The 25,965-nt window shown below is 42.5% G+C and overlaps 1 protein-coding gene across 3 annotated transcripts in view; it reads left to right on the plus strand.

Moving 5' to 3' along the window:
• Positions 1 to 14,469: 14,469 nt before the first annotated feature.
• LOC147461248 (DUF21 domain-containing protein At2g14520-like) overlaps positions 14,470 to 25,965 on the plus strand; it is a 41,129-nt gene continuing 29,633 nt past the window's right edge. For 2 of the 3 annotated variants that reach the window (XR_015187576.1, XM_086508841.1), the window contains exon 1: positions 14,472 to 14,798. Coding sequence is in view for 2 of the 3 variants with exons in the window: in XM_086508841.1 (XP_086364967.1) it covers positions 14,624 to 14,798 (175 nt within the window). In the remaining variant the exon portion in view is untranslated. Of the gene's footprint in view, positions 14,799 to 25,965 lie in introns of all 3 variants that reach the window. The other variant, XM_086508842.1, reaches the window with a different exon arrangement.

Below are 25,965 nucleotides of genomic sequence, written 5' to 3' on the forward strand. Positions count from 1 at the left end.
GATGTGAGTCGAAAGTTAGACTCTTTAAAGTAAGATGAGTGAATGCGGAGCATACTTGCAAGAGTCATAAATGAAAGAATCTACTTTAAGCTCGACTTCAATGCACAAATAAAAGGCATCGTGCCATGCTGCCGAAAGTTATGACTGTGCCGAGATCACTTTTTGTGTCGAGATTACAATTGCATGGCGCCGAAAAAATCCACGGTCTTCATTGAATCTTGATCCTACTTTTCACTCCCACCTTTGATACCTTGAGTTGGACCCCGTGTTACATATAGACGAGGCTGGCCGGTGTCGTTTGCAGTGTTCGTCCACCGACCTCTTGCACCATCCCTTCTCCTTATGATAGCCACTCGTTTGTCTCTATATTTTGCACTCCCAAAATATCGCATGCTACCATCATTTGCTCACTATACATCGCAACCTAACATGCTCACACAACTAGTGGCTCGACGATAAGGTGGTGCAGGAAAAATGGTAGGAGGAGAGCTCATGGTGGTGCTCCACACAACATGTTGCACGTGAGGATGCCGGATCATAGAGAGCATGTGCAGCTCAGGGCCGCTTGGAGGTGGGCAGAGGCCCTGATCGGTGGTGAGGGCAGGTAGGCCATTTTTAGGGAGGCGAGGTGCTCAGGGCATTGAGTCCCTGGCTAGTTGGGGGCGGTGGGCATGGAGCTTGGGTGGCTTTCTATTTAGCAATTTGGCACCCCCTTGATCAGCTTGTCAAATGCAGCGATGGAGTCCGCAATTAAATTAAAGCATCTGGGTATCCCTTACTGCTTAATGGGCGTTAGAAAAAGAAAATGAGTTCGTCGACTCTCTTCCTCTTGTCAAGTCGACCTCGAGGCTCTTCGCCTTCTACCCTCCTCGCATCCTCCTGTCATATTCCTACCCCCCACCCCCACCTTCCAACCCAAACCCTCAATTTGGCTTGTAGATCAAAGCACCGCCAAAGCACGATACCTTTCTTCAGGCAATGCTGAAGCCCTAAAATCTCTCACCAAGGTCAGCATCTTGCTCAAGGCCACATGCCTTCAAGGATAATGCATCACCAGAGAAAGACGTTCCCTTTGCATCTGTGTACCCCATAAATGTGTGTGTGAGAGAGAGAGAGAGAGAGAGAGAGAGAGAGATCCGCCCTCTCTCTCCACCTCCAAGGCTTCTTGTAAGTGCATTGGTGACTCCCTTTCATCTCATTTCTTACATTGCTAGGACATAAATGTATAGCCTCTACAGATTTCTCCATAAATTTGGCTTTGTTATCCTTGCAGTTTCACCTTGCATTAATATGCACACCTCTTCCCCATTGTACTATGGATGGATGTCCTGTAGAACCAGCTGCTGCCCACTGCTCATAGAGATTTTTGGCCACCTGAAATGGCATGTAGCTTTACTTGATACTGAAGTGGGCGCTCCGTGGTGCATTTGCGCTTCTGTGTTGCACATTGACCTACAATTTCTTGCTTGCACCCACTTCAAGAAAAACTCTGCACATTAGTATGAAGCAGAGAAAAGGTGTGCACACCCTCCCCTTCACTCGCATCTGCACTACAGGTTGCAGCTATTAACAGGGCAGCCAAGGGCGCACCACAGTAGGACAAGCATCACCTGTCAATGGCATCATTTGTGCCCTTTGTGCTCGTTTGTGCGGGTAGGGTAGCAACCCTCTTTTCTCTTTGATAGTCCATTGTACGCCTCATGTTCTTTCCATCTATGTCTGTATGCATGAAGGGTCTCCCCCTCTCACTCTGCCTCTTGTGTTTGTAGACGACCCTACTCCTATGCGCTATGGCGCCTCTTCCAAGGATTCCCATGGATTTCAGTCACTCCATTGCAGCACATCAATGAATTCATAGCTCGCTAGACAAAATCTCACTGTCTACGTGCATCTTTCACAACATAATCAAACCGCCAACTCGCCAATGGTTGTTCGTGCCCATAGACAACATACCCAAAGCTTCCAGTCGCTCATAGACAGTTTGCAGTAATGTGATAGGTTTTGGAGCTGCTTGAGAGCTCCCCTCTTTTGAAAAAATTAACGACATATCTTATTTTATTGAAAACTCCTATGTGCTAGCTTTTGTTGATGTAAAGCTTTACTGCGCACGGCACAAACTAGGCCAGACATGCATAGACGAAGCAGTGCCACATGGCACATACTGTCGTGAGGCAGGGCTCGCAAATGAGATGATTCCATCAAGCGCGGTCAAATGAGACGGGAAAACCTCTCTCTCTCTCTCTCTCTCTCTCTCTCTCTCTCACACACACACACATAGTTTCCTACTACGTTAAAATTCTCTTCTTCTTCTGCTTCTCCTCCATGTGCATCTCTCCTCTTTTATCCTCTGCCTACACCCCTCTCTGTGCCATCCCCTAGCTTTGCCAACCAAGACCTCCCTTGCCCCAACTGTAGGGACTCCGCTGTTGTGAGGTAGCGTTTCTGAATCTCAGTGGCATTTTACACGTGACTGATACAAACAACCGTGCTGGAGTTCAACATCTTTGTATCCATCTGAGTTTGAACCTATCTCAGCACAGCTTCAGGATCCTCCCCAACGTGCAAGGGCTTTTTACACACAACCCACAAGTATAAGTTATAACGGAAGGGACCGATCACCGCCAAGCAAGACGGACGAGATACACACTTGTCAGAGAGAGAGAGAGAGAGAGAGAGAGCACATGCCGGTCCTCCAAAATCATCACAGAAGGCTCCTTGGTCCTTGAGCAACTCAATGCCACCTATACCTCTAGGATCTACCATGTCATTAAACTTCCCTCACAAAATCAGTGACACATACTCGGGGCATCTCTCTGTCTCTCTCTCCCTCTCTCTCCCCTCCACGTGCATGTCATCTCTCCCTTTTTTTTCTCTTCAAAGCTTTCGATTCAAACTTCAATATCAAAGCAGATTATGCCCCTTAATGAAGCACGTCAAAAACATTCGCCTTAATTCAAACGTTGGCACTACCTACTACTTGCTACTAGCTTTTGCACCACATATACTAATTTGATAGATTCGATTTCAAAGCAATTGGAATTTCTCAACTAGAAGCAAAAGGCATCGGAATCTATTCCTATATGGCTCCATGTCCACCTATGCACACCGCTATCTCGCAAACCCAAATGCCTCGCCCTCTTATTGTGTCTGCAACACAATGGATGATCCTCGTGTGGCCCTCTCTACCCTGTACCTCCCACAAACACCCTCCTCTAGCTTCCCCTGCCCTCTTGTACGTCAGTGATGGAGTGATGATACGCAACACACCATGCTTTGGTAAGCAATCACGTATAATCTGCCTCTCACTAGACCTTTGCTTGATGCGTGAAACAACAAAAAAAAAAACTCTCTTCTTGTTCGTGTGATAGCGCATGGCATCTCACTCTCTCCCCACCTTGCTCTTTAGTTTAATTTTTTATTTTGTCAAACATTAGTTTATATAAAGAGAATGTGATTATGATACTCTCTTTATTTTGGAAGTTCAGCATCATCGTTAGACACAACAAAAATTTGTAGTTGATTTGTTGTAGGTATGTTTAATCAATTGTGGACCTCGTGATTTTATCACTTGTTTCTATCAAGGATTTTTTTTTTCTAGCTTAGAGACCCAATATTTTCTTCTTCCCTCAAAATATCATGAGCATCTATATCTCTCTCTCTCTCTCTCTCTCTCACACACACACACACACCTATCACTAAATCAATTTTAAAAGTAGACGCGTAGAAACTCTTGCTTATATAATTAATAATGGGGATCCAACAAATTGAATTTTCTTCTTTAAATGCATACTATGGTAACGTGTAAGTGTGAGTGTACCTTTTGTTTTCAAGCACTCTTCCCATTGCATCACGTACTTTTAAATTTACCTTTGAGGAATAAGGATATGCATGCATGGTGATGTAACACACCACACCGCCCACTACGCCTTGTCGGGAGCCACCATGGAACCCCACATAAAATTTTACATAAGAGTCATAGAGAATGATCAAGAGACTTGGCAACTAGATGACTTCCTTGTTGGTCTGTTTTACCAACCAAGTATACATGGAGATGGCTTTGCATGTGATGATTTTACATGTATTGTTGCTTTTGGTGCTTAGTCTTTCAAGGACACTAACCACAAGTTCCTTGTTACACCTAGAGTTCCTGCTTAGGTGGTGGTCACGCGAGGCTTAGTTGTCACTAAGCCTCGACCACTTATAACATGTGTAGGGATGGCACTACAAGAGGCTATTCATATTAGCGACGCTCACACAGCGACGCTCAAAAAAAAAATTCTCGGCGTCGCTAAAAAAATAACAGAGAGCGCCCAAAAACTCAGATCTTAGATCTGAGTTTTTCGGCGCCCTCAAGCAAGGAGTAGGTAACGCTCTCCCTCTCTCTCTTTCTCTCTCTCTCTCTCTCTCTCTCTCTCTTTCTTCTCCACACACACACGAGGAGAGGAAGGAGAGCCAGGTATGCTCCTTCCCTCTCCTCACTCTCATGTTCCCTTCCCCTCTTTCTCTCTCCCTCTCTCTCTCTCTCTCACACATACATACACACACACACACATAGTGTTTTAGAGAGAGAGAGAGAGAGAGAGAGAGAGAGAGAGAGTACAAACATAAACAAAAACGCACACACATACATAAACAAAGAATGCACACACACATTGAGAGAGGAAAAGAGAGAGAGAGCATGCATAAACAAAAAACGCACACATTGAGAGAGGAAAAGAGAGAGAGAACATGCATAAACAAAAAACGCACACATTGAGAGAGGAAAAGAGAGAGAAAACATGCATAAACAAAAAAACGCACACACATTGAGAGAGAAAGAGAGAGAAACTAATTTAACGTCGTAGGAAACTAATTAAAATTAAAAGACCTAAAGATCTAGCCGACGAGGAGTTGAACTCAAGACCTATTATTCAAGAGGGAAATGGCATAACCAATCTATCATACTTGGCATGGGTGATAGAAAGGTTATACCATTTATCTCTTTTTATTGGCACACACATCCACACACGCGCACACACACAAGAAGAAGAGAGTTATAACGTCATAGGAACCTATCCTAAAAGACGTTAAAGATTAGGTTAGATGTAGATTTATGTTAAATTAGATTTAGGTTTATTTAAGTTAAATTAGATTAGATTTAGGTTTATTTTTAGTTAGATTTACGTTTATTTACGCTAGATTTAGATTTTCGTTATATTAGATTAGATTTAGGTCTCCATAGACTGCGATGCCTGCATGAAGCGGGTGAAGAAAGCCCTCAATGGAATATAGGGTATTGCTGCCTTCACTCATGGTGGGTCCGTCGATCCAAAAGTACTGGTGAAATGTCTTCAGAAGATAGGGAAGAAGGTGGATCTTCAGGGCGGCAAGAGTCACTACATCCCCGACAATGACCATCTAGACAACCTCTAGTCATTCAACAGCAACTTCAAAGTTAGTAACAAGAGCAAGAACGGTCCAAAGGGCCAATTGCTGTCGTCAGATGTGGATGGAGATGAGGCAGCGTCACCGCCGGAAGTTAACTCTCACATCTTTAGTGATGAGAATGCCAACTCTTGCCGAGTTATGTGAAAAATTATGTGTTAAATCAGTTTTAAGGTTCTTATAATCACTGTTAGTTTAGTTCTTTGTTCTTAATATAACATAATTTACGTTAGATTTAGATTTATGTTATATTAGATTAGACTTAGGTTTATTTAGGTTTACCCACACACACACACACACACACACAAGAAGAAGAGAGTTTTAACGTCGTAGGAAACTATCCCAAAAGACGTTAAAGAATAGGTTAGATGTAGACTTACGTTAAATTAGATTTAGGTTTATTTTTAGTTAGATTTACGTTTATTTAAATTTACGCTTATTTACGTTAGATTGAGTCCACGCAAGAATTACTTACGGTTTAGGATTTAGAGTTAGACGAACAGTGAAAAGATCTACTGTGAAAAGATGTTAAGATGCTGTGAAGTGCTACAGCTAAAGAAGAGGCAAAGGGGTTTTGTCCACTACATGCAGTATCATGTAGACGTGGGTCTGTAGATTTCTTGTACCCACAAATATAGGTATTGACCAATAAAGACGAGATTATAACCCGGTGGTTCTGATCTCCGTGCACCTCTAGACCGAGGTGTGCGGGGATTGGACATGACTAGAGAATGTGAGGTAGAGAGAGAGAGAGAGAGAGAGAGAGAGAGAGAGAGAGAGAGAGAGAGAGAGAGAGAGAGATAAGACGAAGAATTCCAATAGAATATTAAATTTGTTGTCCAGGTTATAAGATTTTTATCCTCATTATGAGTAGTGACGAGGATGTGGGACCGTCCAACCGAAACACCTATCTCTCAACGAGGGTCTTATGTCCTTGTAATCAATGCAAGCATGCTGTGCGACGGACAAGACGTGTTTCTTTGTAGCACGTTCGCGAATTTGGCGAGTTCGATCCATCTATTATAGATCGAGTTGTTGCTAATTATAACTCGTCGGACTCTGACGTTGGCCAACAAGCAGCAATCTTGCAACCCAATAGACGTGTTCGCAGGCGCTTTGGTCAAGCAGCATATGTGAGGCCACAAGATGTAGCCTCTGACAGCTCGGGGGATGATCATGTAGAGCACATTCCCAACGAGGCAATGTTTGAGCCCGAGATTGATGAAATGATCGAGACGATCATGGATTCAGAAAGGCTTATCTATGATGATATGAAAAGTGAAGCCGATACGCCATTGTATAATGGAGCATGTATGTCTAGATTGAAAGCACTCCTGGTTCTTCTCAACATGCAGGCAAAGTTTGGATGGAGTGACACTAGCGTCACAACGCTTTTCAGGTGATCTATTATAATTAGTTTACTTTAATAAAACTCTAAATGTATAATGATCTGATAGATTTTTACACGACTGTATCGTATTTTTATGTTGTGTAGATTGCTTAAAGAGCACATACTACCAGCTGACAATGTGATGCCAGATTCCCGAGATGAAGCAAGAAAGATTTTGCGAAACTTGGGAATGGATTACAATTCTATCCACGCTTGTCCTAATGACTGCATTCTTTTCAGAGGGGAATACATAGGCATGGAGAAGTGTCCGAAATGTGATTCCGAAAGATATCGAGTAGATCTCCACAGGACAAAGATTCCACAAAAGGTTTTGCGACATTTTCCTCTGCTTCCTCGCATCAAGCATTTCTTCGAATGTAAGTCCATGGCCGCCCTAGCATCATGGCATGAGGAGAATAAATCTTCGGATGGTGTGCTACGAATTCCTGCAGATTGCGTAGCCTGGAAACATATAGATGGAACATGGTCGGATTTTGCCAGGGAAGCTCGAAATTTGCGCTTAGGCTTGGCTATGGATGGCGTAAATCTATTTGGTCAAAGATCCACATCTTACAGTGTATGGCCCGTTGTCATCGTCAACTACAACATTCCCCCGTGGTTGACTACGAAGAAGGGGCACCTATGGCTAAGCTTGATTGTGCCAGGACGATATAAAGTGGAGAATATGGATGTGTATCTTCATCCACTATTGGAAGAGCTACAACAATTGTGGATTGGCATAGAGGTGGTGGATATGAGCCGGCACACAGGACGACGGAATGCTTTGATCAGAGGCATTCTAATGTTGACCATGCATGACTATCCCGGGCTAACAGAATGCTCAAGTGATCTATTGACACTCCTCACTCAGACACTGTAAATCTTTTTTTTTTCCATAGTTGATCTATTATCATATGTATACATGATAATGCTTCAAACAAGCGGATACAGAGCATGTGTCACATGTGGACCTAGACTGAATGCACGTAGGGCGCCCTCACTGAAGAAGCAAATCTACGAAGGTCATCAAGCGTATCTTCCAGAGAATCATGTGTTACGCGACTGATTTTTGGGAAGAGAGCCACCAAGGATGTCTGCACAAGCATGGTTAGAGCAGAAGGAGATGTGCGATGACGGATTGCCTCCAGGGATGAAGAGACTATCTCTATGGTACGAGTTACCATACTGGCCCCGACTCATGATCAATCACTTGCTCGATCCAATGCACATATTCAAGAATGTGGGTAATCTACTATGGGACCATCTGACCGGCAAGAAAGATACTTTGGGAGCCAGAGTTGACCTTAGAAATGTGGATCGTATGGAGCAATATTGGCCGCAAACAGCGTCTGATGGATCGATAAAACTCCCTAAAGCACCATGGATTTTCACAGGAGCCCAAGAACGCAAAGTAAAAGAGACCATTCGATCTTTGCGGACCCCCACTGGCGTAATGCACTCGCTCCGAACGTGTTTTACTAAAGAAGGAAAGCTTACCGGTTTGAAGTCACACGATTGGCATAAAATGTGTCAAGTACGTTCATAGTGGACTTTAATATCATTGCATAAAATGTGGACTTTAATATCATTGCTGCACATACTTTACAGTTTATTTTACCGGTTGCCATTGAGGGATGTTTGTCTCTCGACATCCGTAACACAATCTACAAACTTGCAAAGCTGGTGCAATGGATCTCACAAAAGGAGATCAACGTAGACTCCATACCATTCACCAAACTAAATGCTGCGGAGCTTGTGTGCATGTTTGAGAAACATTTTCCTACTACCATGCTAACCATTCAGGTGCATCTTCTTGTTCACATAGTTGATGAGGTGGAAATAGCTGGCACAGTTCATTCCAGATGGATGTTCTTCTTAGAACGTTTCATGAAAACGCTTAAGGGATATGTGCGTCAAAAGGCACGTCCGGAGGGTAGCATGGCAGAAGGTTGGTTGGTATCAGAGTCCCTAGTGTACATTGGAGAGTGGCTAGACGGATTTGATAAAGCCCGGGACACGCTATGGCGAACCATAGATGATGAGCGCATATCTGGGATTGTCATGTGCAATCTCGGTGTTGAGAAGAAGATGACGGAAGATCTAGAGGCTAAAATCAACCGATTTTGCATGCTTCACAATCCAGTGATGCAAAAGTGGATTTCACAATATGAGGATGCAAAGCAAGAGCGACAAAGGGCACGAATCGAGTGGAGACGGGGAAGACGACCACCGATGCACTATCCGACGGGTCTGGAGAGCCTACCAACATTCATGAGCTTAAGATGGTTGCACAACCAATTGAAAAGCGCACAACAATGCGGTGACGAAGTGACTGAGGAAGAGTGGGAGTACTCTCGGGGTTGCGCGACCAAGGTAAGTTTGCAATGTACGACTAGCTAGTGACTTTATTTCTAAACGTTTGAACGGCCACTCATAATCTTTGTTCGTTGTAGTATAAGTCATACACAGCAGCATGGTGTAAAGGTCGACATTTTAGGGTGGAACGGATCGACAAAAAGCGTTTTACTCAAGATTGTGGAATCATGGCAAAATTTGAGCAGTCTAGTCGACGACGTTCCTCTGATGCAGATCCTGTGGTGGCGGAACTCACTTACTTCGGCACGCTACAAGAGATTTTGAGGATCGATTACAGAGGATTTTTTGTCGACTTGTTCGACGTGCAATGGTTCAAGATAATCATGGAGGGTCGCAACACTACTGTGCGTAGAGGAGAGTCTGGTTTTCTTGAGGTGGATTCTACTAAGAAATGGACTGACCTAAGAGACACTTTCGTACTACCCGAGCATTGTGAACAAGTAAGTATGTAAATATTTAACATCCCCCTTTTACAAGTTATGTGCTTGAAAGCTCTCATGTAAGTTATGTGGCTCTGGCAGGTAATATTTCATCCTACAAAGTCTACATGAAACTGCTGGTACGTCATAGAGGTAGCCCCTCGTAGTGCAAGGACGTATGAAGGCTACCATGTGCCAATCACAACGGCATCATCGGAGGAGATCAGAGAAGATGCTCAATCAGAAGCCGCTGCGGTGGTGCCAGACGAGCATCAAGATGCTACTACTCTATATGGGGTGCATGCAGAGGAGCTACAAAATGAAACAGAGGATATGTGTTTAAACGAAGAGCTCTATATAGATATAGGAAGTTATGCTGAGTTATGCGAGGATGAGAGAGAGATCTCTTAAAGCCACAAATATTGTATTTGAACAATTTTGCTCCGTGTTGTAAAAGCTCTGGCTCTCTAAGTACCTTCCATGGTGTATAACGCTCTTTTCTACTCGCGCTCACATCTTTTGATTGAAAATTCTGAGTTTTCGACTTGCCTCTTCTATCACTCAATTCATTGCGTCATTGTATTTATATGCGTCATTACGTCATTGTATTTAATGGTCTTTGCGTCATTGTCTACTCTATTCATTCAATATTAAGTTTAAATATTCGTGTGTTTAATGCAGGTATGGATGATGAGGAGTTTCTTTCTTCTTTGTCACCGTAGCAAAGACAGTGGTACGTGGAGCGTCATCGCTCTGGCGCATCATCGCGCGTTCCTACTCCATCCGCATCTCCCTCTCTTTCGGAGCATTCGGCGCGCTCCGAAGCTTCGGCGTCGACGAGACGATCTTCACACTCGGCTAGACACCGGCGCTCTAGTGGTGGCGTTGGCGGTTGTTGTGGGGATTCCGCCGCCGATGCCTCCACACCGCCTCGTGTTCGACGAGGCTCTTTACCCTCCCCTTCTTTGCCCGCCCCCACACCAGCTACAACATCGCCATCTACGCCAGGTTTTGCGTGGCTAACTGTTCCTAGCAGCTACACACCTCTACCTACTCCGCCAGGAGCCACCCCACTCGACACTCCTCGCTTCGGGGCCCAGATGCCGGTGGAGACACCTGACGTCCGTACCCCCATCGACACGCCGCTAGAGACCCCTGCTGGGACACCCAAGTTTATGCGTCACCGGCCAGAGGGCTTGCCTTACTCCGTCGACTTCAGTGGCGGCATCATCATGGATGATGACGGCAAGAAGGTGATCTCGCGCATGCATGGTCTTTGCTCTTAGCTGTTTAGACACTACATACTAAACAAATGGAGTGAAGTACCAAGTGATTTAAAAAACAGAGTCATCAGCATACTTCATGATGAGTTTCCCGTTCCAACACGGGATCAACGCTTCAATGAAGACCTGATGAAGATTCGAATGCGCGAATACTGCAAACACAAGCGTTCCGAAGTGCAAAAAGCAATCAAGCATGGGTGGAACAGGCCAGATTGGCTGGCCAAAGAAGATTGGAAGAATGCGAAGAAAGCAGCGCGCGAGAATCCCGACAAGTGGAAGCAACAAAAGGATGCAGCCAGAGCGCGAGTAGAGGCAGGGAGCTCGCACCACTTGGGGAGCGGTGGATGGGCATCATTTGAGGCCGATTTTGTAAGTGTTTTCGCATTGCTCTTTATGTTCGATAGTTTAGGGTTTATGAGTTTTTTAATTCTAACATAATGAAATCTTTGTATGTTTTGACAGTGGTCGATGATAGGATGTGATCCCACACCGTACGAGCGCGAGTACGTAGGCAGGAATGGCTTAAACGCCCCGATGGACATTCTCAGTTCTCGCGGCGGCATGGTTAGTATTAGGGTTTACTCTTTTCTATTTTTTGTATTGTTTTATAAATGTCGTTATATGTTTATACTTACTGAAAGCTGTCTTATTGTCTTCTTTTGCAGAATCCGACAGATACGCCGCTTGGACGCGATGAGACGTCTGACTAGACGACGTCAGTTTAGCCGTAGCTAGATAGCATTAGTTTAGGGTTTCTCATAGCTTATGTATCATGAGACGGATTTTATACGTCTTTTTGAACCATGTATATTATTACATTTGTCACCGCAGTTCATTTTGCCAATCAATTCTTTATGCCTATGATGTTGTACAATTGTCATTATTACATTTGCCAATCAATTCATTTTGCCTATGATGTGTACAATTGTCAATTTTACGCTTGTCAATTTTGCAAACAACGTGTCTTGTGGGTGACTATTTTGGGTCTATTATCTACCCTTGCACTTTTTTTTTAAAAAGTGAATCAAGTACAATATGGTTGATGGGTGGCAGGGCATTCAATGCCCTGTCACCAAAAAAAATTTCTCTCGGGCGTCACTATAACCGTCGCTATTTATGGCTCTGGAGCGTCGCTATAGACTTCTGTGTAAACGTCGCTATAACCGTCGCTATGAGCGTCTCTATATAGCGACGCCTATAGCGTCGCATATAGCGACGCTCTCGTAGCGACGCTATTAATGACGTCGGGGGTTATAAAAACCCAGTGTATTTCCATCGCTAACAGCGTCACAAGAGCACACAACCTCTTGTAGTGTGGCTCATCGGCTGCAGCGGGTAGAGAGAGGAAGACCTGAGCGTTGAAGGTCACTACTAAGCAAGTCAAAAGCTGTCGCCACAGATCCGTTGTCAAAGCTTGTCGTGAAAAGTAAGCAATCATGTGACCACGTCCTTATATATTTCTCTATGATAGATGTAGGTAACTTTGACTTGGAGAATAATCTCTACACGCAACCCTCCTCTCCCTTTGTCTTTATTAAAGCTCCATTACATTAATTGATTGCAACAATTTTGTCTCGTCAATCACTTCTCACTATAATGACAAGTCTCGTTGGTAAATTTTTTGGCTTTCAAAAAGAAACCCTTAGTGTTATGTTGAGTTAGGGAGACTTTCATTCTTTTCACTCCATGCTCATGCTGGAGACTCACCGACTTACCGTTCATTTCACATCATTACATGTCTTTACTTTTCTTGCATTCTATTGTTTTAGAATGCTAAAGTGAAGCTTCACCTTGCATAATTTTAGTAAATTTTACACACACACATATATGTTTTTTTTTTTGCATTCTATTGTTTTAGAATGCTAAAGTGAAGCTTCACCTTGTATAATTCTAATAAATTCTATACACACACACATATATTAATTAGTTCTTTTTATTTCACCTTTTATTTCACAACTTCACATGGATTTACATTTCTTGCATTCTATAGCTTGATTCCAGTCAGTGTTAACGTTCGAAAAAGTCTCTTTTATTAAGCGACTGCTGGTCGAGTTTCCTCCTCACAAAGAAGAAAACTGAGAACACTAGTAGAAATTTTGAGATTTGCAAAAATTTTGGACAACTTTCTCACATATTTCATCGAATTTTCTCCCGTTTACCATGGTTTGTAGCTAGCTAGTCTTGATTTTCAATTGGCTCAAGACTAAGCTGAGACAATCCTTTCCCAAACACTGATACCAGTTTAATTCAACCTAACAATTTTATCACTTATGCTCCAAAGAGCCGTGGAGCCAAAAAGAATTACAAGGGGACACAGAGTGTCCTACTGCTTAACCAAATATACAACGAGATAGATCAAATCCTGAGGTTGCCACCGACATCAATAGGTTTGCCACCCCCATCAAACACCCCCCTCAAGATGATCCCAAACTAGACAAGACTCAATACATCAACAACCCATAGATCCACTATACCTCCTATTTTCACAAGAAGGGAGGAGCCATGATGCTCCATCACCTGCCACATAGGAGCCTCCACCAAAACTAGAACCACGAGGAAAGTACCCAACATGCAGATGTCTCAGATGCAGTTTTGTTGAAGCTGGGGGGTAGGCGTCCTCCACCACGTCCAAAAAGAAGGGCTCTAGCAAGAGGAGGCCTAAGAATGGAGGTCAGGTAGACGAAATGTGTTGGCTCCTATGCCGACACAAGCACTAGGCCCGTGATTTGAGTAGATGATTGTACCTTTTTATGAAAATGCCCAATATGACGAGGAGTATGCCTGCCCACAGTAGATTACTGTTGGTCATGTATGCTATGCTTGGCAAGGGCACCTGGCCCAACATGATGTAGGCTTGAGGGAGAAGAAGAAGAAAAAGAGAAGGTTTAATGTCATTAGGAACAATCCCAAGGGACTTCAACGTTCTGTCCACCGACAAGTCTTGAAACTCAAGAGCTGTTAGGAGGAACTAGGGACAACCAATCTACTGCACTTGGGTGATCAAAATGTTATTCCTCTTTCCTCCTTTTAGAGTTGAGTCTCACAGAGGTGCGAGCAAGGGGAATGGGGGAAGAGAAGCATAGAGGTCACGACAAAAGATTGAAAGAAGAAATTGAAGGATAGTATTGACCTGAGGTGAAACATGTTCATTGGGGAAGTTGATTCAAGAAACAAAAAGAAGCAAGACATCCCCTCCCTTTTTATATAGTACTAGTAGACTTGCACCGGGGTTTCTATAAATGAGGAGGAGAAAGCGGATTTACCTTGTTTGGGAAACTAGTTCACGTGTGTCCCCCCTTTCACACAAGGTGCGACTCAGCTCTCCCCCTAGGGTTTGCCAAAATCATTTTTCCTAACCGACAAAAATAAGGTCACACTTAAAACTCTTTGAATTTTTAGGTCAAAACTTGAAGCATTTGCCGCTAATTACACTTAAACTTGTGCCGGTATTCTTCAAGGCAAGCTCTGGGATTTTGCAATTTTATCCGGTTAAAAACACACTGGTGGGTGGGCGTACCACGAGACATAAATAGGTGACACATGGTTCATTATTTGTTCGACGCGTGGAAGCAAAGATCAAGCCCCGCCATATACTATTCAAAAAATTCGTAGTGTCTGCGTGCTAAGGTGGTGTACAGACGCAGACGAGAGGAGACCGTGCAAGTAGGCGACGCTCACACGCACAGAGAGAGAGAGAGAGAGAGAGAGAGAGAGAGAGAGAGAGATCAGCCATGGCCCACGAGACCTGCTGTGAAGGTTCATTCTGGGTGTACATTCTGGTGATCGTGGGGCTGGTGTTGTTTGCGGGACTCATGTCTGGCCTCACCCTGGGGCTCATGTCTCTCGGGCGGCGGGACTTGGAGGTGCTTCTCAAGTCTGGCGTCGACAAGGATCGTAAACATGCAGGTAGCTGTGTCTTGCATGAGAGAGAGAGAGAGAGAGAGAGAGAGAGAGAGAGAGAGAGAGAGAGAGAGAGAGAGAGAGAGAGAGAGACGACGCACCTGAGCTTTGTGATTTTCAAGCTTGGCCAGGCAATTGAGTAACGTATGCGGGTTTCTTGTATGGTGCTATATTGTTGAAGTGCTGAGTTTCTAGTGTTGAATGCATGTGCGCTTGTGTGCTTCTGAGTGTACGTGTGGTTGCTTGCACATTCCAGTCATGCTTTGTCAAAGTCTTCCTGGTTTTACTGCCTAGTACTGGAGTTGTCCCTGTGAGGGATTTAACGGGAGGACTACTGCCTTTCATACCATTGTGAGAGATATTTTGACAAGGTGAAGGCACGAGAGCGGAATCATCTTGCTACATAAGACAAGGGAGAAGGCAAGCTTTCCATAAAAGCCATGATCACCTGCTCCCACTACTCACACACACTGTTAACTTATGGAGCAAAAATTAGCCTCCACTTTTAAATTGGGTGCCCTCCTCTTCATGTAGACTTGGAAAATAAACCTGGAGTTGCCAAGTGTCCACTTTGCCTCTTTGTAGTTAAATTCCTAGTACCCATCGACTTATAAAGTGTAGCGAGGGGCCTAAATGATTTTGAACTGAGCCTAGACATCCTTTTATTGATCGGATTTTAGATTTTAGTGCCGACTGGCCCTACCATCTCGTGGCGACTTGCCCTTCGCGACTGCGGGTGAAACTCTTGGCCGTTGGCGGTTTCACAGTGGCTACACAATGTCTGACCATTTATGACTTCAAAAAGAGGGTCCCAAAAATTAAATAAAAATCAAGGGAAAGAAAATCACTACTAAGGTAAGTGGTTGCCATAGCCTCATGACATACTCCCCTCTTGAAATCTTAAACGTCCTCGATTGCATACCATATATATATACCATAGATGATTTAATGTAATTAGCACCCTTTTATCATCACATGTATCCTCAAGAAGGGTCATGTAACATAGATATAAATGACTTAATGAAACCTTCGTACTTTTGCTATTTCTATTTACGATAGAGATGAGCATAATATCTTTTGTAGAGTAGTGTCCACTTCTATTGCACTGAATCTGCATGCACATTTGATGTGCTAGCTCCATCATTATCCCTTTTTCAAACACATTGGGTTGGGACATATGTAGGTTGTAACCCAAAGATCTCAAGGTAGAGCTGCAATACATTCGGTGACTCTATAGCAGTTCACACTCTTCCATCCACTTTGCATCCGTAGGTGGATAGTTCTTGAACTTCACCAAATACCGTCGTGCAACTTTTCCCTTAACTTTTCTTTCCTTATGTGTCAAAATTTGCTCAGGAACCAATATCTCATTAAGTTTCTAAACGTCTCATTTGGCATATCTTCTGGCACATCACCCACGAAGGGTCTTCGAAGACTCACGTGAAACCATTATGAATCTTCGAAGTGTCGGACAATTTCAACCTATAAGCAACATCGCTGATCTTCTCAAGTATTTGAAAAGGCCCATAGTATCGCATGTTGAGCTTCTGAAATAACCTTTCCTTGCCCTTCATCTTCTTTAACCTTGCCTTCTCAAACCGTAGAAGTATCCAATCACCAAGTGAAAACAACAATTCATGATGGTGATGATCAACAACCCTTTTCTGCTTTGCCTGAGTATTCTCCAAGGCAAGCTTGATCTTCCTATTCATTTCATCCATGTTCTCTACATATCGATTCACCTCAAAAATTTTGTCCTTTGTGTGCAAAATAGGAGGAACCTTTTTGCCATCCTCAACATTCTCAAAAGGTGCCTTGCCTAACGACAAATGCATCGTATTGTTGTATGCATACTCAAGGATGGGTAGATACCGATCCCACTTGCCCTTATTATCTGACACATAGCATTTCAACAGATCTAAGACAATAGAATTAGCCTCTTCTGTGTGTCCATCAGTTTGTGGATGAATCTTGATCATAGGCTGTTGTGGGGGAAGATTTATTGCGAAAAGGAGAAGAAGACACTCTTTCTCTCATGCCTAGCTGTTGTAAATTCTCTGTTTTCAGCCTCTTATCACCTCTATTAGGGTGAATTTCAGCAAAGTACTCATAGAATCTCAATCTTCTCTACCTACACTACGTGTACACAAAGTTTAGTGCGATTCCATCGCGAAAAAGATCTCTATTTCGGCATTGGAATGTTCTCAGGTAACAATTTTAGATTATGTGCTCAAAGTTATAGCAAGCATGTGTGCGTGCATTTTGCGTGTTTCTTTCTTGGTTTTATTGCAGGAATGATTATGCATGAAGGGATATAGTTTCTCCCTTTTACTAGAGCTTCCCAAAATCTCACAGCTGAGGGAAAATCCTCTCAGTAGTCAAATAGTAGTTTTCTTACTTTCTTAATTAGAAGCAGAAAAGGAACAAAGAAAGAATAGAGGACGGGCTTTTGCCCCGTTCCTGTGCTTGTAAAGATTCTCCCTTAGTAATAAAGAGGATTTTTTTTTTTTTTTTTTTGGGGAGGGGGCGGCAGCCCATCTTTTGGTCCCCAATGATGTGTCAAGATTTTCTCTCTCTTCCAAATTCTCTCGAGTATATGAATTACATTTAACAGTTAGTTTATGCTTCCGTATTTTTGTGACAATGGTATCAAAGTAAGGTCATCTCTCTCTTTCTTAAGGGATTGATGACTTTTGACAGACTGCAAAAATGGAAGGATGTGAGATAGAGCTCACTCTGCTCCAGCAATAGGTGACAAAGTTGCAAAGAGCTCTCTCTTATCCAAAATTTTCAGAAGATTCTCCACACTTTTGAGAAAGGGAAGGAGAAAGTGCCGATGGGGTCGGGAGAAATCCCGTAGAACCCAAAGATGCAAGAACCAAAGAAAGATCCTTTAGTTGGAACCTCCCGCATGCACGAGAGACAAAAGAAACCTCCATAACGTCATGTGCAGTTCAATCCAAAGGTTCAAGAGCAAGATCCTCCTGATTATCCTCAGTTTTCTTTCATGAAGGATTTGGATTACATAGTTTCTCCAAAGGACATGTTCCTTGACGATCCGCCGTCGCAAAAAGTGCAGTCGAAGGATAGAGCTCCTGATTACAAGGAGTCGAAAGGCAAAAAGAAGGAGCATCATAAGAAGAAGCACCACAAGCAGAAATTATTCAAGTCGGGTGAGAAAGATGTGAAATCGAGACCTACAACGGACGGTGGGACAACAACAAAGCTTTAGCTTTCATTCGCCAGTTTGAAGTTGCATTTGTTGAAGGGAACTTTAAGAAAAGGTCCAAGCTTCACCATCTCAGTATGTCCTAAAAGGCACAACCAACAGTTGGTGGCTGACTCTAATCCTTGAAAAACGCAAGCCTCATGATTGGACTGCCTTCAAGAAGGAGTTCTATGCTCAATTCCTCCTTCCATATTATAAGGAAGAAGTAAAGAAAGAATGGGATAGGCTTTCTCAGTTAGGAAACGAAACTGTTCCACAATATGTGGACAAGTTTTAGGACGTTCTCTTGAAAGTTACCCCATTTAAGAAGATTGAAGATTCGGAGAAGATGCGAAAGTTGAAGCCGAGTTGCATGAAGGCTTGCAAAAGGCTATGAAGCTTTATTCTCAAGGCAACCTACAAATACTTATGGAATCCGCTAGCATAGCTGATGCTATACACGAGAAGGGAACTCCTAGGAACATGGAGCAAAGCACCTATCATGCCAAGCAGAAGGCTCCATATAAAATAGCCTACTTCCACTTCTTCTTCTCAAAAGAAGAAAAGAACCACCTCCGATGCAGAAGCAAAGCCAAATCAGCCCAAGAAAGGGAAATACCTCTCTCTTGTTGAATTAAGAACCTACATCAACGAAGGAAGATGCTTCAAGTGTGGACAAATTGGACGTATGAAGGGTGAGTTCCCTACCAAAATCCCGCAACCACCTTCCTCCAATGCAATCCCAAATGTACAAGGAAATACAACCAAGGATGGGAAAGAAAGATCTCTTCTCAAAGCATGGGGTAGCATCAACAATCAGCGGGCACTTAACCTGTTTGACCCAGGCAGTACGGATAACTTCATCTCTACGAAGTTAGCCGAAAATCTCAATTTATAGCCTAACCATTTTGGAGTTTCTATTCAAGCATCGTTCGCTTTCAAAGGGCAAAACTCCAATTGTACTCCAAATCATAGGAAAGATGAATTTAAAGGTAGATAACTATAAAGATCAAGGATATTTCTTACTAGCTTCATTTGAAGGATGCGATGTCATCTTAGGGATGCCTTGGCACTACAAGATGCATCCCATTCCTGATTATGTTCAGAAGACCTTGTCCTTTGACCACAAAGGAAAGCAATATGTTGTAATAGCGGATGCAGGTGATTGACACATTCCCATTGGCAAATTTCCATTGCCAACCACATTGCACTTAAGAAAACAATAAAAAAGTGTGTTTCAACGTAGTTGATTTTTGTAAGAGAGAGAGACATGTCTTCTTCACAACTTTCTTTCTCTTCAGAGCAAAAAAGAATTAAGTTATTAGAAAGTTTTGCAAATTGTTTTACAGATGAACTTCCACCCTCTCGACTTGAGGATCATACAATTGATTTGATCCCAGGAAACTCTCCTCCAAATCAGCCTCCTTATCGAGCTAGTCTAATGTAGCAAGAGGAGATCAAGGAGGTCAATGAGCTTTTGGAAAAGTGTCTCCGAAAGTCGGCGCCTTAAAGATGCGGAGTTGCATGCCTCTATTTATGAGAAAGAGTTAATGACAGTAACTCACGTCTTTCCATTTGGAAACATTATCTTTTAGGAACTGATTTTATAATCAAGGCAGATCATCAGAGTCTTTGCTACTTATTGACACAGAGAAAGGTATGAGAAAAGCAAATGAGATGGGCGAACTTATTTTCAGATTTTACACACTTTTGGAACAAAGAATGCGGTTACTGATGCTCTCTCCAGGCGTCCAAAGATCAATGCAATGACAACTATTTATCATGAGGAACTAGAATTTCTCAGTGAGATGTATCCTCAAGATCTAGACTTCGCTACAATTTGGGCAAATCTTCAAGGTGGTCATTCAAGGTCACCTTATTCTATTAGGTATGATACACTATATCATCAACAAGCAATATGCATAGTTCAACCCTTAAGACAGAAGGTGATGGATGAAGCACATAATTATCCGTATGTCGGGCATCGGGGAAGAACTGCTGCCACTAGTGTTTTCGAAAGATATTTCTTTTGGCCAACACTTTGGGCGGACATTGAAAAATATATACGCGAGTGTTTAGTATGTCAGAAAGTGAAATATGACAGACATAAAGTTTATGGCAATTTTTAGTCACTCCTTGTGCCTAACACGCCATGGGAAAGTATTGCCATGGATTTTATTACGGATCTTCTTAGATCCAAGAATGGAAATGATGCAATTTGGACTATAGTAGACAGATTCAATAAGCAAGCACATTTTCTTCCAGTTAAGAAGACGATCAAAGCTGATCACATGGCTAGAATATTTCTAGCTCAGATTTTTAAACATCACGGACTATCAAAAACTATTGTCAGCGATAGAAATCCTCGCATGACTAGTTTATTTTGGCAAGCACTATTCGAAAATTGAGGAACTAAGCTAGAGGAATTAAGCTAGCTTATCACCCTCAAACAGATGGTCAAAGCGAAATTGCTAATGCCACTGTTTTAGACCTTCTCAAGTGCTATGTTTCAGAAAGACAATCCGAGTGGGAACAATACTTACCGTTAGTTGAGTTTGCGTATAATAATACTAGGATAATGAGAATGAGAATTCCGAGTTTTGTAGAGCATGGGGTAAGGTACAAGATCAAGAGGCTTGGATCTCTTCAACAATGCCAGCTTCTTACACTTAACTTTTCCAAAACGTGACCCCAACACTCAAAAGTATGTTGGGAGAGTTATGGGTATGTTGAGTTCGCGTGTGCCCTTGGAAGACGAAAAGACATTTTCTAATCTGTCTCCAGCGCTGGGGTAAGCCTTTAGCTTACACTTGTAGTGAGAACAATCACTAAAAAGCCAAGCATACACCATTATGTGCATAGTCACACTTTCCTCATGGAACCTATAGACTCACACATGTTACTCATTCCACAAACACATTCTATACACTTGATAGCCACATGCTACTTGTGGTAGCTCACATGAACCTTACCATTACCATATGTGGTGCATATCCATCCACACATTGATTCCATTTCTCCACCTTGAGCCTATATAAGACCATTATCCAAAGCTTGTATTCTCTATTACATTTCTACACTCAATCAAACAAGGTAGTATTTCTACATTGTGTATTGAGCTTGCCCTCTAATCTACGTATTATCTATTGCTATGGTGTAAACACAACCTTGAATGCTACAATGTTGTATCCATCATAGCCCTTACATATGGTATCAGTGTGATTAGCACCTCCTAATCACCTTCAGATGATCCTAGTAGATTAGTATTAGCTTTAGACCGCATCTATAGAGCTCAATTGAGTTGCATGTCATTGGATATGTGCAAAGGCTCAAGACTTTTGAGCCACAATTAAGGCATTCAAAAAAATTGAGCATTAAGAGCATCAATTCTCTACTAGACCACTCGGACGACGACTCCTCTTGTGGTTGTAATCATACTTTCATTGCATTTTGCATCTTGCTTGATTGTGTGTGCATTGCTATATGATTTGATGCTGCATAAAACTTTATGTGCATGAGCCTTTCCATCTCACCCCGCGCACACACACACACACACACACTTTATCACAACAGTTGACCATAGTATACCTACTCATAACCTAAAGGATACCAAAAAGAACTCGGAATTAGTACTGATAAACTACTTTGTGCATGGTTTGATAAAAGGCTACCTTATGGGTATCGGCTCCTACCTAGCTCCAGCCAATTTCACTTACTACCCTCTTTAGGCCCTTACTTGGGCGTGTGGTGATTTTTATTTCTATCATTATATCGCGGCGCGTATATTATCTGCTCTGCTAAACCGAGCTAGAGATTAGGGTTACCTGGCTCGAGGTCTCTACCTACTTCACTTGGAGGGACGTGTAGCTGTTAAGGATGAGAGATTCTCGACTGATACAGCACCCCCCCGCACATAAGTACATCCTCCCTGCCTCCTCTACCATAAAAGGTGAGGGGCTCTTTCCCTCACTTAGACGAGGTTCTGTTCTGTTCTTTTCATTTCTAGTTGCTGGGTTGCATCGGTTGGTTTGGGAAGGAATGATGCTTGTTCTATTGATGCATCTCTTGATTACATGGGGTTGGACGCTCAATACCTCACAGGTTGGGACCATTTTTCTGATGGCTTTTTTACTAGAAAATGTCGTAAAAACGTTCATACATATGGTTATTGGTGTCTTGACAACTGATGGTGAATGTAAAGCTTGAATACCTGGTGGGTGTGTTGGTTATACATGTTTTTTTTTGTTTAAAGGAAGATACTGGTCATTTTTCTGATGATTGCAGTGGGTTATGCTACATTCATTATTAAAAAAAAGGGGGGGAGCCTATATTAGGCCTGGTCTAGCTGGACTCTACATCTTCAGGCTTAAATTCATGTGATTGAATAGTAGATGGTTCTGGTTCTTCCATTAAACAGAGTTGGGCTGATATACATGGTTGTCACAAATGGGGCTTTCTTTCTGCATGATACTGATTACATATATTCACTCTAGTTTTTTGGTTGCGACTGTGCTAGAATATCACATCAAATTTATCATACATAGGCTATTTGGATTTGTTTTCAAGCAAATGGTAAGTATAAAGGCTAAAAGCCTGGTGGTGGTGCTGGTTATGCATGGATTTTTTGGTTACTGGAAAGCTGCCATATTCTGATAGTTATAGTTGTAGCTGACTGGATTTTAACCTGATCTTAGCTCCTAGGAGACTATTGTGAGTTTACTACTGCTCACTAGCTCCACATTCCTTCAAAATTTCAGGAGGTCTAGAAATCTAGTGCTATATTGAGAATGATGATAGGCTTTTTACTTCGGCATAGTGAAAGAATATGATTATTTCTGCTGGCTTCCAGTCTTGCTCACTGAATGTAGAAAATTTATTTGTTAACAAGATCCTACTCTCTTGGGTATGGTTGGGGATAGCCGGATCTAGCTCTGATGCTGACTTACAATCCTATTACCTGGTTTTTGCTGGCTTCTGTTTATCACCTGGTTGCCTGGCTTAATTTTGTGATTTTGACCGGTATCAGTATAATAAGGCTCGGGCTGATACTTCTCGGGTTACTTCTCTGGACTAAGGATTCAACTCTTACTAAAGTTTCAAAAGAAACTCATTATAGAAATATAAAAAATGCATTACCTCCTGCATACTATTGACACCAGGTTTACGTTTCGGATGAATGATAACCCTAGTTAATTTTACGTTGAAAGCTTGGTGGCACTGCTGTTATGCTACCAAAATGATATGGGTCACATTTTGGTAGGTTCTTTTCTTAGAACCGACACTAACTCAAGCTACTTTGGGAAATGACTCAAGATAACGGTTATATAGTTGCTCTCAACTGATAATGATAGTTGTTTGGTCCTAGCGTGTTTTGCTTTGATAGCATATGATAGTACTGGGAATACTTGGAAAACTAACCCAACTGCTACTGATGATTTGTTAGTCATAAGTATTACGGATTCTGCCAAGATCTGACGGGATAAGAGATTTACAGTATACTCTTCTGGTTTTTTACCTAAGTCTGTGGATATGGCTTGCTTGGTCAAAAGATAATCATGGCTATTTTTTGCTTTGAAGGGCTCGACATTGGAACACATTTTTAGAATAAAATTACGTAGCGTAGCTTTGCTTGCAAAAAGCTTTTTACTTACAATAATATGGAATAGTTGACATTTTTTACATTAACAGATATTATATGACAAGAAGCTAAATTTATTTGTAATACGATGGGAATTTTTAATATCCAGGACATTAGCTAGTTTAAATCTTTTTAAGTTTGACATGGATAACAACTGATAGATTCTTTGAAGCTTGCCATACGTAGCCAAGTTTAACATATCTGTTGTCTTGACTATATGGATGCATGTGAGAATTCTATCTTGGCTTAAAGAGGTTTAGCTTGCTGTAGTCCGACTTCAGAAGCATTTAATGATTCAATTATGACAGTTTTGATACCTCTGTACAAATTCATTTGGAATGATACTTCATTCTTATTATGTTGTGCAGTTATGATTCAAAGATGGAGTTGTTTCTGTACTTATCTTTACATTGACATCTTTAGCCAGTTGTCTTTTTGAACTTCTTGTTCATTGGTGTGTTAATTATTTAAGTTAAACAGCTACACACACACACACACACACACACACACACACAACCCCCCCCCCCCCCCCCCCCCCCCCCCCCCCCCCCCCAAATTATAGATATTTGCGCGATCTTTTTGTAGAGCCCTCAAGCACAAAATTCACACTCCATTTGCCCCTTCAATTGTGTGCATAAAAGCTCGTTGTTTTCGGTTTTCAAAGGAGCTATTAAGCTCTTGATTGGGATGGGATTAGAGCTTCTAATTAAGTGATCATGTATGTGCTCCCCTTTGTTGAATGTGTGAAAGTGTGGGGCTTTGAAGACAAAGTACCCTTCAATGCTAATGGGAAAGCTTGCTGGCTGTAAGAACCACCCCTCCTAACAAGACAAAGAAGTTTTTTTCCTTATTGGAGCTTGAAGCAGATTGTGCTCCAGCTTCTCATTCTCGGCTGACCCTGTAGCTGTCCCTTGGCACTTGCCTTTGCGCTCATACACAGTTAGCTTACCCTTGTCAACTACCATGTTGCTCACCGGTTGCAACTTGCTCTCCCACGTCATCACCTCTACCACCCGATGGTCACCAACGGCTACTGAACGTGCTGCCTCATCCCCTTCCAGGTCGCTTTTAACCCCATGTGGCTCGGCTACCCCAAGCTGCCCTTGCTACCTCGTCCTTGCTGTCGCTAGCCTTGTCAATCGATTGGAGAGCTTGGAAAACAGGGAAAACACACATAAGCTCAAGAGGCATTTCCCACCTTTTTAAACCCAAGAGGCATTTCCCCACCTCAACTCCATTGAGTCGCCTTTCAGGTCCTCCTTCTACAAGCCCATGTTCTCATGCCACACAATCCCTTGGCCTCATAGCCATATTTCTGGCACTAAAGCCTCGTTCACACAGCAACAAGAAGATTCCGAAGCACATCAAGCATTCAAGGCATTCAACCTACAATTTAAAAGCTGAAAATTCTCCTTCTTAATGGCTCCAATTATCTTCGTCTACAATTTTGGATATGATTGTAATGTATGTAACGATGTGAGTGATCACAACTCTCACATTGCACCCATGGGCACTTGTATCAAAATTCCTACAAAGGAGATAGACACTGCCTATCACAATGACATGGTAAGACCCTCCTATTTTAGTTTTTTGCCTCAATGATGTATATGCACCAAACTAGGTTCAAAGCCAAGTGCACCCATATGTGCACCATCAACATCGAACCCCTCTTGATTTCAAAAAGCAAGGCATAGAAGATGAGACCGCCAACAAAGTTCCAGATAGGAAGTGACAACACACATTTGTATGTCCCAGACCACTTAGTTTGGAGCTAAGACCTACACTTCGCATCTTTCACACAACCACTCTTGTCACATTATGATTCTCCTTTTGGTGGTTTTCCAGGCTATCAGCTACTTGCATCCACTCTGCCTCTCACATTGCCTCCCCTCCACCTACTGCTCACAAGGTAGGAGTGCCTTATGAGATGTACCTTCATCCATGCTTTGGCCCCTATCGTACTCCATATGTGTGGCCTCCATCCATGTACCCGCCTTTCTATCCACTTGCACCATCATTGGAGCATCATAGTTTGACGGTTTTTTAGTTATTTTCCAGTGTACATATAATCACTTTTACTTGCAGATTTAGTAGTTAGCTATACAATCGCTCTCCAAGATGGTGAGTGGTCTTGTGGCGGGCAACTTGTAACAGGCTATATTGTCACAAGACATGGACAACAATTACAATTGGTTGTGGACAGTGGTTACAATTAGCCTTGGGTTCACACTGGATGGTGACACGTGGCTTACAGAGGGAGTGGTGGTTGAGAGGACATCGTGGTTAGTTCATTGCCACCATAGCTCGAAGATAAGCATAGCTGGTTG

The sequence above is a fragment of the Adiantum capillus-veneris genome, chromosome 3 (genome assembly GCF_014529385.1).
Source record: "Adiantum capillus-veneris isolate H3 chromosome 3, ASM1452938v2, whole genome shotgun sequence".
In the NCBI taxonomy this organism is placed as follows: Eukaryota; Viridiplantae; Streptophyta; class Polypodiopsida; order Polypodiales; family Pteridaceae; genus Adiantum; species Adiantum capillus-veneris.